We start from the raw sequence: 18,464 nt of genomic DNA on the forward strand, positions 1-18,464 counted from the left end.
TAATTGGATTAAAATACTGTATACTCCATCACATTACATGTGAATGATGGCTGATGGGTATGTCACTCATATCACAGGTTACACCTAAATTAGCCTAAAAAATAAATAGTATCTTGCTGCTACAAAACTGGGAGTTTATAGTAAAGTAAAAATAACTCAGTTACTTTTTCTATGCATAAATGTAACAAGACACAAACACTAATGACTGACAGTGTTAAGCTAAGTTATAACATACTCACTAAACTCCAAACTTCTCTCTAAATCCTTTATATTAAGCAGCTAACATATAAGAAACGTATAACCAACATGTCGTAACATGTCAGTTTCTGTTTAACCGGTTTATTGTTAACGTTAGCTAGGTTAGCTCAGTGGTTGCTAACAGAGCTATACTGTAGCACTGTTCGTTATAGCAGTATTAAACACCAAACATGCCTCCATTACGCATTCAGGGCAAATATACAATACATTTATAAAAGTTAACTCACTTTTAATACTTTTAAGGAAGCCATGTTTCCTCCACTTCTTCTTCTTCTTCTTCTTCTTCTTCTTCTTCTTCTTCTTCTTCTTCTTCTTCTTCTTCTTCTTCTTCGCAGCGATACTGCCCTCGCGCGTGTGAGAATCTGATTGGTTTCTTCTTCTTTTTTATTTGTCGGTTTCTTGGCGGGCCGCCAGCGTTAAGGTGCATTGCTGCCAAATACGGTTTTGAAGTGTGAAGCCGACTTTTCTATCCCATTAAACAAAACAACACAACATTTTTAAAAATACACTTCATTAAACATTATTTTGATCATGGATTTAGGCTCGGGCAAAGAACCTTCTCAGACTCAAAGATTGTGAAACTGCTTTGTGGCTTCAGTAGAAATATTGTTTGCATCCCAGTATTAAGATGATCCTGCTTTTAATGAATGTATTGGTTGGCTGCATTGCATATTGTATGTTCTGTCTGGATGACAGATTAATAAACAGACGTGCTTTTTATGACTGAATGTTGCTTTTTATACTTTGCGGTAAAAGTGACTCTCCTGTTGACTTTGTCCTCTCAATGTGGCTCTCACGTAAAGAATAGTGAAGACCACTGGTTTAACTGATATTGATTGTTTTAAGTGGCTAACAAACGCCCCGGTCCACAGCAGCACATTAGCCTCCTGCCAGAACTCCTATCTGTTTACTGTAGGCAACACTCCGACTCTTGATCAGTACCCTGCTGCTCCTCCTCCTCCTCCTGTCGCCACTGCTCCTCCTCCTCCTCCTCCTGCCACCACTGCTCCTCCTCCTCCTGCTGCCGCCGCCGCCGCTCCTCCTCCTCCTCCTCCTCCCGCCGCCGCTCCTCCTCCTCCTCCTCCTGCCGCCGCTGCTCCTCCTCCTCCTCCTGCCGCCGCCGCCGCTGCTCCTCCTCCTCCTGCCGCCGCCGCTCCTCCTCCTCCTCCTCCTCCTCCTGCCGCCGCCGCTCCTCCTCGTCCTCCTCCTCGTCCTCCTCCTCCTCCTCCTGCCGCCGCTGCTCCTCCTCCTCCTCCTCCTGCCGCCGCTGCTCCTCCTCCTCCTCCCGCTGCTCCTCCTCCTCTTGCTGCCGCCGCAGCTCTTCCTCCTCCTGCCGCCGCCGCAGCTCCTCCTGCCGCCGCAGCTCCTCCTGCCGCCGCAGCTCCTCCTCCTGCCGCCGCCGCAGCTCCTCCTCCTCCTGCCGCCGCCGCCGCAGCTCCTCCTCCTCCTGCCGCCGCCGCAGCTCCTCCTCCTCCTGCAAGTAATGGATTACGTATAAAGATCGGATGATGACTCACAACAGACGAGACCCATCTATATTTAATTGGATTAAAATACTGTATACTCCATCACATTACATGTGAATGATGGCTGATGGGTATGTCACTCATATCACAGGTTACACCTAAATTAGCCTAAAAAATAAATAGTATCTTGCTGCTACAAAACTGGGAGTTTATAGTAAAGTAAAAATAACTCAGTTACTTTTTCTATGCATAAATGTAACAAGACACAAACACTAATGACTGACAGTGTTAAGCTAAGTTATAACATACTCACTAAACTCCAAACTTCTCTCTAAATCCTTTATATTAAGCAGCTAACATATAAGAAACGTATAACCAACATGTCGTAACATGTCAGTTGCTGTTTAACCGGCAACTCTTTATCGTTAACGTTAGCTAGGTTAGCTCAGTGGTTACTAACAAAGCTATACTGTAGCACTGTTCGTTATAGCAGTATTAAACACCAAACATGCCTCCATTACGCATTCAGGGCAAATATACAATACATTTATAAAAGTTAACTCACTTTTAATACTTTTAAGGAAGCCATGTTTCCTCCACTTCTTCTTCTTCTTCTTCTTCTTCTTCTTCTTCTTCTTCTTCTTCTTCTTCTTCTTCTTCTTCGCAGCGATACTGCTCTCGCGCGTGTGAGAATTTGTTTGGTTCCTTCTTCTTTTTTATTTGTTAGTTTCTTGGCGGGCCGCCAGCGTTAAGGTGCATTGCTGCCAAATAATTTAACTATTTTGGCAAAATGTTTCATATACAAGTGTCGTTTCTCAAAAAATATTCCTATATATGCTGCATATCTAAAAGAGATGGATTACTGAAACTTATTGTTATCAGGTTGTCCCAAAAAGTCGCTTAAGACTCTTCAGTTGATCCAAAATGCAGCGGCACGTGTATTGACAAGAACAAGGAAACGGGATCATATTACTCCTGTATTAGCTGCTCTGCACTGGCTCCCGGTAAAATACAGAATAGAATTCAAAATCCTTCTCCTGACTTACAAAGCAATTAATGGTCAGGCTCCAGCATATCTTAAAGATCTCATAGTACCTTATAAACCACCTAGAGCATTGCGCTCCCAGACTGCAGGGTTACTTGTGGTTCCTAGAGTCTCTAAGAGTACAATGGGAGCCAGAGCCTTCAGCTATCAAGCTCCTCTCCAGTGGAACCAGCTTCCAGTTTGTGTTCAGGAGGCAGACACACTCTCCACATTTAAGAGCAGGCTAAAGACTTTCCTTTTTGATAAAGCTTATAGTTAGGGCTGGCTCAGGTTTCCCCTGGATCAGCCCCTAGTTATGCTGCTATAGGCTTAGACTGCCGGGGGACACCTGCCTGCTCTCTTCCTTCTCTTCCTCTCTCCTCCCCTCCCTCTCTTCTTCTCCCTCTCTATCTGTATGCATTTATGTAAATGTTTGTTACTAACTCATCATCCGGAGTTTCTGTGTCTCATGTGGCAGGTTGCCACTGATAAAGTTTACGTCAGGATCATGAATCGTGGCTGCGCCTGCTGACCTGGTCCTGCTGGACACCGGGAAGCCTTTTTGACATTTTCCTGGATTCATCCAAACTTTCTCTTTTTCAACACAACATCATTTCTGTCAAGTGTTGTATTTGTACTATGTTGTTTATCCTGTACACACGACATCTATTGCACGTCTGTCCGTCCTGGGAGAGGGATCCCTCCTCAGTCTCTCCCTGAGGTTTCTAACATTTTCCCCCTTTAATTATGGGGTTTCTTTTAGGAAGTTTTTCCTTGTGCGATGCGAGGGTCTAAAGACAGAGGGTCTAAGGACAGAGGGTCTGAGGACAGAGGTTCTAAGGACAGAGTGTCTGAGGACAGAGGTTCTAAGGACAGAGGGTCTAAGGACAGAGGGTCTAAGGACAGAGGGTCTGAGGACAGAGGTTCTAAGGACAGAGGGTCTGAGGACAGAGGGTCTAAGGACAGAGGGTCTGAGGACAGAGGGTCTAAGGACAGAGGGTCTGAGGACAGAGGGTCTAAGGACAGAGGGTCTGAGGACAGAGGGTCTAAGGACAGAGGGTCTGAGGGCAGAGGGTCTAAGGACAGAGGGTCTAAGGACAGAGGGTCTAATGAGTGCTGTGTACGTTTGAGACACTGCAGTTGTAGATGTTTTCCACTGTGTATTACTTGCTTCTGTGTTGGCTACAGATTGCTGTTGCTGTAATAACATTGCCCCCCATTGTCGCCTGACTCTGATCCTGCACACGTGCTGCCAGACGCAGAAGCCCCCCAGGGTGCCCCTCCACACATCATCACAGCAACACATCCACCTTTCTCCACAGCACCACCCCTGCCAGTCCCCATCAGCACCGTCCTGACCGGTGTTCCTGTTTGTTTCACGTTCCAGTTCTCCACCCCTGAGCCGGGTCCAGCCCGAGGAGACAGCAAGTGATGCGTTTCAGTTCTGCTGCATGTTATTGTTTGACATGAATCTATTAATCATAGTGCTGTCTTCATGCTTTGTTATTGTAATATCCAGGGTTGGGGCGGGGTGAACTTGTTACACGTACTGTAGTTCCAATGTTTAGTTTAGTTTCTCTTATGAACTGTCTTGTGTATGTAATTGTGTGTCTGACATGTGCTGTATAAATATAGAAACGTACCTGTAATTAAACTAGTAGTTGAACTACATTTCGCAGAAGCTTGAAGCAGGAGTGTCAAACATACAGGACGACTTTGCAAAGTGTAAAGATGAGTTGTTCTGATCATAAAGTAAAATCCTGAGACACGATGTTCTTTGTAGACACACTGATCAGTGAGTTGTAACATGTGGAAATGATAAACTGATTATATTGTTGAAATTGCAACTTTCTTTCTTTAGAAGTTTCAGGTTCATGTTTAGTAAAAAGATCAAACTTGAACATCTTCAGAATGAACTTGTTTTGCACTAAAACAAAGGGAACATGTGGAGTTGTTGTTGTGTACAGGTTATCATGCTGTGGTGGTACTGGTCCGGCCCACCTGAGATCACATTGTGCTGCATGTGGCTCCTGAACTAACATGAGTTTGACCCGGTTATGAAGGTAATGTCCCGACTACAGCTGTTATAACATCAGGGTTGTTATGACTGCTGTACTAACACCTCAGATGTATTCATGTGGGCAGCTGAACATGTGATTAAAAGCTCTGATCTCTAATTCAATGATCGGTTCAGAAGACAACAGTTTAATAAAATGTTTTTTATTGGGAGTTTGTATTACGGTCATTAAGTAACGGAGATTCAAGCACCGTGTGTCCCAGCAGCCGCACCAGAAACGACAGGACTGTAAAATATGAGCAGGAAGTACTTCATAGTTAAGTGCATGTGTTGCAGTTGTAATTATGTCTATTGAATCAGAACATGTTCCCACTGCCACCAGGTTAAAAGGCCCAACCACTACTTTAGATTACAGATAGATTTATCAATGAAAGTGATAAAAGATCATAACTCAAGTGTACTAGTGTCTCATACTTGAGTTTATACAAACAGAACTTATCAATATCTGAACAACTATATGCAAATAATATGAAACCTGTCAATCATTTCTGGGAGAATTTGAATTTTATTTTGTTACTCTCGTTGACTTCTGCCTAGTTTTAATTTCTTTTTGTGTCTGAAACATTTAGAAAACTGGTTCTGAGTGTTATTGTGTGACTTTGGTTTGTCCAGATTCATCAAAGTCACACAATAACACAAACTAAGTGATCGAGGCAGCGGTAGACCAGCAACCCGTCTCCTGCCGGGGGAATGACTGTGGAGTCTTTAAAGAGTGCAAAGATGCCGGCTCCAGCTCCATGTCAGAAAGGCCGTCTGACAGCAAGGTGCAGAGGTGAACATACTATAAATATAGCGCACACTTTAACTGATATCGATTGTTTTTAAGTGGCTAACAAACGCCCCGGTCCACAGCAGCACATTAGCCTCCTGCCTGTACTCCTGTCTGTTTACTGTAGGCAACACACAGACTCTGGATAAGTACCTCACACAACCACACTTCAAAACATTTGAACTATCCCTTTAACAGAAAACAATCCTAAACGGTCGGATACTGCACAACCTCCACCACCAGCTAACCTGCTCATTGTTCTGTCATGGTGCCACATGATGATGCTTTACATCGCCTGCAGGTGTGAATGTGTGTTAGTCCCGTGATAACCTGGTACCCTTCATCTCACCAAGTGCATGCTGGGATATGTTCCAGAACTGAAGAGGATAAGCAGGTTGAGAAAAAATATGTATTTTTTGTACAATCTAGGAGTATTGGCTCAGTCTACAAGTAAGTGCAGCAGCCACATGACTAAAGTACAAATGTCAGCCAGTGTGGGGCTGTGTCTGTTTCTGCCTCCGCCGTCCTACTGCTGCTCCTCCTCTTGCTGCTGCCGCCGCCGTTCCTCCTCCTCCTGCCGCCGCTCCTCCTGCTGCTCCTCCTGCTGCTGCTGCTGCTGCTCTTCCTGCTGCTGCTGCTCCCCCTGCTGCTGCTGCATGAGTCCCCCGTCCTGCGCCGTGTTGTAGGAGCCACAGCCGCTGCACTTCATCCCTAGCACGTGGAAAGGCGCCGTGCAGTGTGTCTGACAGTCGTTACATATAATCTGTCGTGAGGAAAAACAAAAGTAATGGATTACATATGAAGATCGGATGATTACTCACAACAGTCCTCGAGGCCCATCTTTATTTAATTGTACAGATTAGATTGAATGACCAGAACAAGTGAACGGAGCGCGAGGATTCATTGTTTAAACTCTGTATTTCTGCACAGATAAAGATTATTCTACACTAATATTATTAGTTTTATAATATTAGTAGAAATGCAGTGGTGGCTGCTTCAGACTCGTGTGATCCAAACATTTCCAATAACTCCAGTTTAAAGTCCAAAAGTCAACATTTATTGAAAAAAAGATGGACGTAATAATTGAAAATGTTTTCACTCTTTTAACGCAACGAAAACATTGCACATACATTTCATGTATTTTTGAGGTCTTACTTTGACAGTAGCGCCCTGGTATTCAGTGGGCATCGGTGACAGGGAAATCTCTTTGTCTATCTGGTCCCAGTGGTCCTCCATGCTCCAGGCTGAGTGCATACACAGGGGGCAGCGATACGCTCTGAAACAAGTGAGGAGAAGTTACAGTTACAGTTACACACACACACACACACACACACACACACACACACACACACACACACACACACACACACACACACACACACACACACACACACACACACACACACACACACACACACACACACACACACACACACACGATGAAACAGATTTAAATAAGAGGACGCATTACTTTGTGTAATTATCTCTCTTTTCATTCGTCACTCAGCTTTTACTTTCCCTGCGTGCAAACACACACAGACCCAATTGTTCCAGCAATGCCTGAAACGTTTACGTCCATCATTAATAACACATTAACCTGGAACAACAGCGTATTTTACAGGAAGAAGGATTTATTAGACGTACCCTGTTCTGACCATGTCGTCAAAGCAGGTTCTGCAGAGAATGTGAAAAAACAAGCGAATTATTAGCTTTATGTCAAATAACATCTGGAACTATCATTACTGAAAGATAATAACGATACTGTAGGGCTTTGAAATATAAGTAATCACATCATGTCTATTCTAGTTTTACAGATACTATTCACAATAAAATAATATATAGAGTAATCAATCTTTATAGAAACCTGTCAATACTACATTCCTGCAGAGTAATATAAATTGGGAAGGCAACAATTCAAGCCCACAACAGTGAGCGACGAGTATTTAGAGAACAATAAGTCATACTTGTGTAAAAGATGGCCGCAAGGAAGAACGTGAGCTCCAATTCTGGACGTGTGAATATCCTGTACAGACAAAAACAAATTAAAAACATGGGAGTTGTAGAGAAAGTAATGACTTGCATATTGCCACACTGCCCCCTGATGCATTATAAGTTGTATTACCTCCATACACACGGGGCAGTTCTGCCTGGAAACATTTTCAACACACTGAAACATAAAAGATGATTAGATGACGGCAGTGAGGAGCACATGAAGTGTGCAGGTATCAGGAGCAGCATTATAGTCACCTTGTGGTTTCCCTGCAGATCCTGAGCTAAACACAGGTTGCACTTCTTACAATGGAAATACTTCTCCCTGGGCCCAATCCTGTCGGGGTCAAAACAGTCTGAATGAATGAGGTGCGACAAGGAATATCAAACATGAAGTATTCATTCTAATCTAATCTAATATCAGGACGATAAAACAAACACCATAACATTGATTGTTTTACTTTGAGAGTGTGTTTGGATTATTAATGACACATTTTGTGTTGTGTTGAGACATTTGCACTTTAATTCCCCAAATATTTATATCCTTGTTCGAGTCTTTTACTTACGAAAGAGGATTTATCAGAGAAGCCAGAGGCAAACGTATTTGATATCGATTACTTCATAGATATTACTACACCCCTGCAAGTCTCAATACAATCAGCTTGTGTTGGAAAAGTAAAACAGAAAGCGGGACATACATGCATTCAGTGAATGTCCCGTGGTTTCTGGAATATATGTGTAAACGGTTAGAATATGAACCAGATCACAAAGGTTATGTCTCCTTTGGGACAAATCTGTGTAACCACAGTTGAAGTAAATGTGCATTTAGAGTTTTAAACAACAGGCTTAATAAACTGAGGTTCATTCTGAGACGTTGGAAAGATCCTCAAACCCGACACTGAAGATGTGCACGCAGCAAGTGATGGAAATGGTTGCATGTGAAAGGATGCTGGGAAGACTGAACAGATTTGTAAAAAGCTGTGTGACAAGTATTATGTTATAAAAACTGTACTTTTGCTCACCTGCATATTCCGCAGGGCAGACAGTGGTACTGCTTCTTATCCTTGTCGAACAAGTGGCAGATGTCACAGTAATACTCTCCAAAGTGCACATTACACTGCTGGCAATTCTGCTGCGCCTAAAAGAGAGTGATACCTTTTATTTGTACCGTTCTCTTTTTCTTGATGCAAGTTAACCACTGCAAACACAGATGCAATATAAATACCAAAGGGAGACAAGTGACATCTAAGATTGTTGTGCCTCATTCACCGATGTTTTCTGAAGTATTTTATTAAATTTGTTCTTGGGAAATGTCCTAACAATGAAGGGCCGTGTGCTAACAAGAAGTTGACAAAAAAATAATTAAGTCAAGTCTAAAGAGGGTGAAGCACCGGACTCCAAATGTAAAGTAAAGTTCTGAAGTGGAGGTACTTCTGCAGGAAGTGAACGCCAAACAAGCTTCATATTAAGTCGGTCAGCAGTGGATATAAAATAACACAATAAAAAAGATGCATGGGATGCTAGTACTCATTTAAAAGTGTTAGTGTAGCGTTTATTAAAAAAATAATGAAGGTCAGTGGTTCAATCCCCAGTCAGCATGACGCATGGGCAAGATACTGAACCTTAAATTGCTCCCTGGCAATTGTGTGAGTGTGTGTGAATGTTTATCACTACTGACGAGCTGATTTGCACCTTGTATGGTGGCCTCTGACTCTGTGTGAATGCCGACATGTGTTGTAAAGTGCTTTGAGTGATCATTAAGCGCTGTATAAAAGCATCCATTTACCATTTTATTAATAAATAAATAATATATATAAATTTTTTACCATTTTATTAATAAATAAATAATATATATATTATTGATGTATTAAAAAAATAATATTATATTAGTGAAATTATTAGTGTATTCTTTTTTTATTATTTCACTTATACAACTTTAGAATTAAAGAAAACACAATGCCCAATTATTTTTGCACAAATTTGTCAGCACTCATGTGCGTAAATGTATTAGATTTTCCAGTTAGAAATCTCATTTAGCACCACTTTAATATTCTTGTATAAGGCCCTATGGTCTTTTCAATGATGCAGATAAAATGTTAATAACTTTTTGCATTGTGATCTTTATATTGTAGCTTACATGGTCAGTACTTAAGAACACTTGTTTTTCTCAGTTACCTGCTGCACTGTCTGACACTCGGAGCACTGCACCTCTTGGACTTTAAATCGATCCATCTGGTGGTTCTCCTCTGCATCATGGCACAGCCGACACACGTACAGTTTTCCACAGCAAGGTGCCTGCAGTTCATAGAAACGTGATTACATTATAAAGAGTCAAAGGCTTTATTCTCATATGCACAAAAGCTACAGCGTAGTTGTTGCCAATGAAAATCTCAGGCTCATCCAACATTGCAACATACAGTATACTTCAGACATAAAAACTAAATAAAGAATTAAAATAGTGCAAGAGAAATAATAGTGCAGGTCAAATGCAGGAAGAAGAATAAAATATATACATATACAATAGAATAAGATAAAAACAGAATGTAAAATGAAATACTGTACAGAGGATTAAAATACTGTATACTCCATCACATTACATGTGAATGATGGGTATGTCACTCATATCACAGGTTACACCTAAATTAGCCTAAAAAAGAAATAGTATCTTGCTGCTACAAAACTGGGAGTTTATAGTAAAGTAAAAATAACTAATAAATAAGTTACTTTTTCTATGCATAAATGTAACAAGACACAAACACTAATGACTGGCATAGTGTTAAGCTAAGTTATAACATACTCACTAAACTCCAAACTTCTCTCTAAATCCTTTATATTAAGCAGCTAACATATAAGAAACGTATAACCAACATGTCGTAACGTGTCAGTTTCTGTTTAACCGGCAACTCTTTATCGTTAACGTTAGCTAGGTTAGCTCAGTGGTTGCTAACAGAGCTATACTGTAGCACTGTTCGTTATAGCAGTATTAAACACCAAACATGCCTCCATTACGCATTCAGGGCAAATATACAATACATTTATAAAAGTTAACTCACTTTTAATAAGCAGCTGCGCACATAATGCTCACAACCGACTGAGGAAGCCATGTTTCCTCCGAAATGTTGCTGTATTTCGGTGCGCTGACGAACTGGCTCACTTCTTCTTCGTCTTCTTTTTGACGGCGTAGACGCAGCGGTACTGCCCTCGCGCGTGAGACAATCTGTTAGATTTCTTCTTCTTCTTTTTTATTTGTCGGTTTCATGGCGGGCGGCCGCCAGCGTTAAGGTGCATTGCTGCCAAATACGGTTTTGGAGTGTGAAGAAATGATTGCATAGAGAAATTAAAATGGAAAAAATAAGAGCAAATATTGAGAAAAAAAACTATTACAAAATAAAAATATAAATATGTGTAGAAGAAACAAAATATATATTAAAAAAAAGAAAATATGACAATTTAATGTGAAAATATATGTAGGCTACAGTATATCTGTATATATCCAATACTCCACTCCAAGCTTCCTGATTCTTTGACATTACTTTTGGCAATACAACTTATAATGACCTAAATATTGGGAACGTTTGGGGGAAATCATTTAACTATTTTGGCAAAGGATTTCATATACAAATGGCATTTCTCAAAAAATATTCCTATATATGCTGCATATCTAAAAGAGATGATACTATAACAAAAAAAGAAGAAGCTTTCTTTCTGATCGACAGTGTATTTATTTATTTGTTATTTATTTTGTCCTAATATATCCTTTGTTTATTTATTTATTTTTGTCGCTCGCTCGGTTGTTCTTGTTGTGTTTTGAACAGTTTTCTCTTGAATATGACATCTTTTTCATAAATAAATATAAATACATATATAAATCATTCCGGCTGCTAAAGCCGTTAGCAAATTATATTACTTTTATTGGAAATAAATTGCATTGACAAGCAAGGCAATATTACAGAATATCAGTAAATTCTGGACAAAACAAAGCAGTTGTAGATGTTTTCCATTGTGTGTTACTTGCTTCTGTGCTGGCTACAGATTGCTATTGCTCTAATAAACATTGCCCCCTACTATCTATACAACGGCGCCGCTGGTGTAGTGGTATCATGCAAGATTCCCATTCTTGCGACCCGGGTTCGATTCCCGGGCGGCGCACGTATTTTGCTTCGGTAACTATCAGTGAACATTAAAATATTAAAATATCGCACCATTGATTGATAAACTGTAATAAATAACGCTGAAATTCTGATTAAACTGCGTTGCATGTTGCCTTGTAGTGTATCTTGCTTGGTTACATTTCCCAGATGTTTCCAGTTGTAATTTCTGTAACGTTTTTTGCACCATCGTCAAATAACCTATTAACATGAAAAGGCTAATGAAAAAACATTATTCTGCTCATCAAAGCTACGCTTCATCGCTGTGTTTGCAGCAATATAACATGAAGACGTGAAGGCTGATCTTTGTGTGTGGGAGAAAGAGCGCTTGATTTTGGCTTCATTTCAGCGCGCAGGTTGACGCTGCTGACGCCGCTCCTCCGCCATCTTCAACTTCCTATTGTTTGCATCAGACTGAGGCTGTCTGCGGTGTGTGTGAGAGCAGAGTCGGCCGCCGATTTATCATTAAATAGTAGATATAGCCTTTTCGTTCGCGGTTGCTCAAGTTCAGCACAAACCATTTGTATGTCATTGGATTAAAGAGCTCTCAGGACGCGACCACTAAACCTTGATGATGGAGGACGATCAACCCAGAACCTTGTGAGTAACAGCGGGCCCCGTCTATGTCCTGGAATGGGAAGGCTGTGTGTAACTACGGCGCGTCCGAAATGTTTCCACGTTGTTGTTTCAATTAAAAACTGTAAATCCCTGTAATTTAGTTATAAATTGACATTTATTTCGCGTAATCGTTTCATGACTACAATAGCAACGGTTGTAAATACAAAAATACGTATTGCATTTTTGATTTGAACGTTAAGTTCTGTTTTATTTAGTCGTATAAATAGACTAAACCGTAACTCGCCTGAAAATGAAACTGAACGGCTAGCTAATGCTAGTTATCGTTAGCCGAAGATGGAAACGCAGCTAGCCAGTCACTTCTTCCAAAATGCACACGTTTTCATTGAATGATATCTTTATTAATTTAAATAGTCGTGTTATATTAGCTTAAGACAGACGTTAGCTATGCTCTCAAGGAAGGGGAGTCATTTGTTAGCCGTTAGTTGCCAAGCCATTTAGCATGAGGCCCTTTTCAACCGGCTAGCGTTATCTTTAGCTAGCTGGCAGACAAGCCACGTCAACGCTCGGAGAGACGGCCCGGGACAGCTCCAGTGAACCTCAGCATACTCGAGTTGTCTGTCTACAAATGAGACCATCCCCGTTAATATTTAGTTCACTATCAGTGTTGATTTTATGTAAATATAAGGAATTGTTGTGGGTTGTGGCTAGCCCGGTTAACTAGCCTTTGTTTGCATGCCACTTCCTGTTTGACAAAGACTCAATCCCCCATCTCTTTCCTTGTTTGCAGGTATGTTGGGAATCTGTCCAGGGATGTCACCGAGCCCCTCATTCTCCAGGTCTTCACACAGATAGGACCCTGCAAGAGCTGTAAAATGATAGTTGATGTGAGTGTTATCTATATATATTGTTTCACTATAGGAAAAGGCATATAACAGTGGCCTGGTAATGCGGTGCTGCTGCTTCTGAAAGTCTCAGTCCACTGATGTGCTTGCTGTTGATATTCCTCTCCCTCTGTATTATATCAGGCCTGACACTCCACACTACAGTAGGTGGCTCTTGTCATCTGCAGTGATTCAATTGTCACCCTTGCTGTAGACTTAATATCAGTTTTGCTTTCCCGTTGACAGACGGCTGGAAATGACCCATACTGCTTTGTGGAGTTCTATGACCACAGACATGCTGCTGCCTCATTGGCAGCCATGAATGGAAGGAAAATAATGGGTAAGGTAAGCTATCGTGTCTACAGGGTGAGTGGGGACGGGTGGACTTCGGCTGGCGGGAATTTAGGTTGTGTGCCTTCTAAAAAAAACAAAAACTAAAAGTAGTTTACTTCTAGCCTTTATATTCCATTAATTAGATAGGGTTTTCCAACTAAATGGGGGAATCTGCTGGAACCAGGGTCCAGATCATATCTTGACCATTTCAGAGCAGAACATTCTCTCTCTGTGGATATAATTTGTAACATCATGACCTCCTAAAAACGGATGATATGGAAATATACAATGCCGGTTCAGAGGTGTGTCCTTGTGTGGCTCGAGTGTTTTAAGCAAAGTGAGGTTTGGGTTGAAAGAAATATGACAGAAATATAATTCAGCCAGTGCTCTACTGTCAATAAAGTCTTCAAGACCATGTAAAATGTCAAAACATGAAGCGTGAGAGGAGCTGGATGTCGTTGCGTTTTCTCGATCAATAGAGCAAACATTAACATTTTAATCTGCAACATTTAAAACACCACACGGTCTTTTTAAAAGTATATTAAAGTGGTGCTTAATAAGATTCTGGATTCAGTGCTAGGACATAAACCGGAATATTAAATGACCTGAGAAACCACTGTAGGTGAGCTACGTGTAATTGGCAACCAACGCAGAGTTGTGTAACTTTCACAGATATCTGCATTTGTTGTTATTGGCTTATGCCTCTTTCTAATGTTTCAACATGCCATTGATGCCCTCTTCGTATCCAGTTATAAAACTGTTGCAGTTTATTTTCTGTTAATCGAGATCTTAAGATTTGATACGAGGTTTTCTTGCACCATGTCACAGGACATATAAAGGACAGAAGTTAGTGAGAAGGCACCAACTCACATTAAATTATAGTCTTTAAAGGTGGAGTCTGCGATTCTGGGGAGAGATTGTTGATATTTGAACTGAACACTCGGGCGAATCCTTTTCTCTTAATACATCCATGGCTTCCCCTGCTGGGGTAGTGTTGGTGTCACTCATAATAACTTGGGTTATAGCGCTTTGTTTTTCTCAGAGTGCTAACTCTTTCCTGCGGCCGCTCCGTGTGCTCCTAGTATATCTGGTATACAGCGCTTCTCTGCCAGAGAAACGCTGTATGGACTCAGTCTTACAGAAACATTGCGTGCAATAGTCCACCTTCTCTTTCTTTCTCACACACACACACACACACACCGCCACCGCCGTGTCCTCAAAAACAACATTTTCTCTGCACACACACACCTCTATGCCAAATGTAAAAAATATTAAACGTAACATTCGGTATCTGTTATCGGCTTCCCTTTTACAGAGCCAGGGCCGTGTATGAGCAACACGTGTATTTGTATTACACACAACGTGAGGAAATAAAAATGGCAGACTCCACCTTTAAGTTTAAATGATATAGTCTTCGAGTGTAGGCAGCCAGGTTTTACTGTGAGTGATGTAAACATACCCCACCTGGCCTGTTCTCTCTCTGCCCCTCTCCGCAGGAGGTCAAAGTCAACTGGGCCACGACGCCAACCAGCCAGAAAAAAGACACAAGTAGTAAGTACGAGTGCTCATCAGCAGGGAACATAACCCTTCATGACATAATAAATCTGAGTCTGCAGGTAGTGTCAATGAGCAGGAAAGATAAGGAAAATGTTTTCAGTGCATATTTCTTGTCTTGTTCTGACCCAGATGACTTTTCTTTTGTCCTTCCTCGATTAACAAGTCTGATACAAATCAGCACTTCAAGGCGGGATGTCCCACTCCTGGAAAGAGCTTGGAATAGACCAAGTGTTCTAACATACGGAACCGTTTCCCCTCCTTATAGATCACTTTCATGTCTTCGTCGGAGACCTCAGCCCAGAAATAACCACAGAAGACGTCAAAGCTGCCTTCGGTCCATTTGGCAGGATATCGTAAGTTTCTGACGAAGATGATTTAAATCAAAGACCAACGGAAGAAAATGAAAACCGTAGAAATCTTTAGTATTTACGTGATTTTAATGACCTGCATAATTAAAATGTCTTACACTTTCGTTAGCGTGACGCTTTGTGTTGTGCTGCGTGTTGTTAACGTGCTGCTGCTGCTCCACAGAGATGCTCGTGTTGTGAAGGATATGGCTACAGGGAAATCTAAAGGCTATGGCTTCGTGTCTTTCTTCAACAAATGGGTTCGTACGGTCAGATTATTCACTTCAGTGCAGGATCATCATCAAACACGCGCCAGAAGAACCATTTCTTTCTTTTACTAAAACTTTTGGATGTCTTTGAATATTTCTGTGAATCTAAAGGTTCAGCTTCATTAGACTCAATAACCTGATTCTTTCTTTCAGGACGCGGAGAACGCCATTCAGCAGATGGGGGGTCAGTGGTTAGGAGGCAGACAGATTCGAACTAACTGGGCCACAAGAAAGCCCCCCGCCCCAAAGACTACCTATGAAAGTGCGTTGGCATTAAATGCACATGTTTTGCTTGTTTACACAGGATGTTGGATTCATGTATTCACAGTAGAAATGTCTCCGTGTCCCCGGCAGATAACTCCAAGCACCTATCCTTCGATGAAGTAGTGAATCAGTCCAGCCCCAGTAACTGCACCGTGTACTGTGGCGGAGTCAGCACAGGACTGACAGGTAATGAATGATAATAATACTGATGGATTATCAGGTAAATCCAGCCAAGACTTCAAAGAGATGTAATGAATACAGCCAATAAGCTGTTAACTCAAAGACAGAACTACTTCACAAGCCTTGGAGTGTATGGATCCGTTTTCTGTTTCACAACTGAGTGTTGCGTTAGAATAAAGCGTGTTTGGGTATAATTAAGGAGAAACCAACATTCTGTGGGTCCACATGAACTCATCGTCTCTGGAGCCGCTCCAGACTTTAAACTGGATCTCTAGTTTGAGACTTCTGGTTTCGGCTTTGAGAGAAAGGAGCTGACGACAACAATCTGCAGCCGCATCTTAGACACTAACCAAACAACTGTCAACATGAAAGAGACAAACTATCAGCTGGCTACACAGACCATAGTTTGGTGACAGATAAAGTGATGATTAAACATGTCTGCTAAGTTTCTTCTGATTGAGGGTTCGTACTGAACCTGCTGGTGACTTTAACACCACCGACTGACTGTAAGCAACGCGACACATCACACACACATCTCTGATGTTCCTTCTGTTTGTCCTTCAGAACAACTCATGAGACAGACGTTCTCTCCCTTTGGACAAATCATGGAAATCAGAGTTTTCCCAGACAAAGGTTATTCATTTGTGAGGTACGTGGACGTTTCATGTTGACCTTCTTCTTTTCTTTCAAGCAGCGTCACCGTGCGACGCAGTCGTCCTGCTGCTGTTTATTCTATTCACATAATCACATAATCGCTTGGGACGTTCACAGGACAATTATTGAGAATCACTTTTACATGTTTACAAGCACTAGAGCTGCAACGTTTAGTCGATTCACAGAAAAGGAAATCACCATTTTGACAATCGATTAATTGTAATTATTTGTGTGTGTGTGTGTGTGTGTGTGTGTGAACTCGTCAGATTAATCTATGATGTATATCGTAATCGTTAGTTTCAGCCTGAAGAAGAAGCAGCATGGATTTATCCACACGCAGGTTTTATGTAAAGTATTTATATGTATTAAACGGCCGGTTGGACTCTTGTAGAATGAATTATTCTGGTCTTTGTATTAATATCCATCCTCTCCAGATCTCCAGCAGCGATGATTGCTGAGTGAATATCTCTGAATATCAGCGTGTCGCTCTGTTTCTGTGCAGGTTTAACTCTCATGAGTCAGCAGCTCATGCCATTGTGTCAGTGAACGGCACCTCCATAGAGGGTCATATAGTCAAATGCTACTGGGGTAAAGAGACCCCCGACATGATGAACCCCATGCAGCAGATGCCCATGCCCCAGGTAAGGACATGATACACTGTACATATACTGTATACACTGTACATATATTATACTGTGCACACTGAACACACACTGTACAGTACATGTAGTAATAATAACTTTATTGTAAAGCACCTTTCATACAAAGTGCTTCACAGCAAAAAACATAACAATTAGTACAAGATGAGAATAAGAACATTTACAGAACAATACTCACAGTGTTGAAGTACATGAGTCTGAAGCACCATTATAACAATAGCAGAATTAAAATAGTATAAAATAACATTGGAATTCATGCCTAGTTTCCGTATCTGTGCCGTACTGAACGACCCTACTGCCGGGAAACCACACGTAGAGTGTGTCCTGTACAGTGTGTCGGTACAGTGTGTCCCTGTACAGTGTGTGTGTGTTCAGTGTCTTGCTTCTGCAATCGATGAAGTGCTTCAGCGACAGCGGGCGCATTATTAACATTTTCTGGATAATTATTCTCATTAATTATGTAATTCTTGAAGTAATATTTAATCATGTTGGAGCTCTTCTATAACATATTATACACTATAAATATATAAACACATTATACACTATAAATATATATAAACATATTATACACTATAATATATAAACATATTATACACACTGCAGCGCTGTTTGTATACCAACGTTAGAGAGAACACATCCTCCATCAGCAACTGTTATACTCACTAAAGACAACATATTATACACTATAAATATATAAACGCATATTATACACTATAAATATATATAAACATATTATACACTATAAATATATAAAAACATATTATACACTATAAATATATAAGAACATATTATACACTATAAATATATAAAAACATATTATACACTATAAATATATATAAACATATTATACACTATAAATATATAAAACATATTATACACTATAAATATATAAAAACATATTATACACTATAAATATATAAAAACTATTATACACTATAATATATAAACACATATTATACACTATAAATATATAAATGCATATTATACACTATAAATATAATAAACATATT

The 18,464-nt window shown here is 40.7% G+C and overlaps 2 protein-coding genes and 1 non-coding gene across 3 annotated transcripts in view; 2 read left to right on the plus strand and 1 right to left on the minus strand.

The window, feature by feature from the left end:
• Positions 1–4,952: 4,952 nt before the first annotated feature.
• On the minus strand, positions 4,953–10,779 carry LOC115014067 (RING finger and CHY zinc finger domain-containing protein 1-like). The gene is made up of 9 exons (XM_029440714.1): positions 10,637–10,779; positions 9,759–9,878; positions 8,606–8,721; positions 7,842–7,920; positions 7,717–7,761; positions 7,559–7,617; positions 7,239–7,268; positions 6,750–6,870; positions 4,953–6,357 (listed from the first exon to the last, which is right to left on the minus strand). Exons 1-9 carry the CDS (start codon positions 10,685–10,687, stop codon positions 6,121–6,123), a joined length of 858 nt encoding a protein of 285 aa, XP_029296574.1. The 5' UTR covers positions 10,688–10,779; the 3' UTR covers positions 4,953–6,120.
• Positions 10,780–11,661: 882 nt separating this feature from the next.
• Positions 11,662–11,732, plus strand: trnag-ccc (transfer RNA glycine (anticodon CCC)). The gene has a single exon. It is a non-coding gene; the product is annotated as a tRNA-Gly (tRNA).
• A 330-nt stretch (positions 11,733–12,062) lies between these two features.
• Positions 12,063–18,464, plus strand: part of LOC115013500 (nucleolysin TIA-1-like) — a 7,050-nt gene continuing 648 nt past the window's right edge. Inside the window, exons 1-10 of the mRNA XM_029439845.1 lie at positions 12,063–12,331; positions 13,098–13,194; positions 13,438–13,536; positions 15,021–15,075; positions 15,347–15,434; positions 15,613–15,688; positions 15,851–15,959; positions 16,052–16,147; positions 16,706–16,790; positions 17,298–17,436. Coding sequence (XP_029295705.1) covers positions 12,303–12,331; positions 13,098–13,194; positions 13,438–13,536; positions 15,021–15,075; positions 15,347–15,434; positions 15,613–15,688; positions 15,851–15,959; positions 16,052–16,147; positions 16,706–16,790; positions 17,298–17,436 — 873 coding nt within the window. The 5' untranslated portion in view covers positions 12,063–12,302. The remainder of the gene's footprint in view (positions 12,332–13,097; positions 13,195–13,437; positions 13,537–15,020; positions 15,076–15,346; positions 15,435–15,612; positions 15,689–15,850; positions 15,960–16,051; positions 16,148–16,705; positions 16,791–17,297; positions 17,437–18,464) is intronic.

Source organism: Cottoperca gobio, chromosome 9 (genome assembly GCF_900634415.1).
Source record: "Cottoperca gobio chromosome 9, fCotGob3.1, whole genome shotgun sequence".
NCBI lineage: Eukaryota > Metazoa > Chordata > Actinopteri > Perciformes > Bovichtidae > Cottoperca > Cottoperca gobio.

Coding starts and splice junctions, on each gene's coding strand:
- LOC115014067 (XM_029440714.1), bottom strand. CDS start 10,687: ATGGCTTCCTCAGTCGGTTGTGAGCATTATGTGCGCAGCTGCTTATTA. Junction 7,618..7,716: donor ACTGCCCCGTGTGTATGGAG/GTAATACAACTT, acceptor TTGTCTGTACAG/GATATTCACACGTCCAGAAT. Junction 6,871..7,238: donor GACGACATGGTCAGAACAGG/GTACGTCTAATA, acceptor CACTTGTTTCAG/AGCGTATCGCTGCCCCCTGT.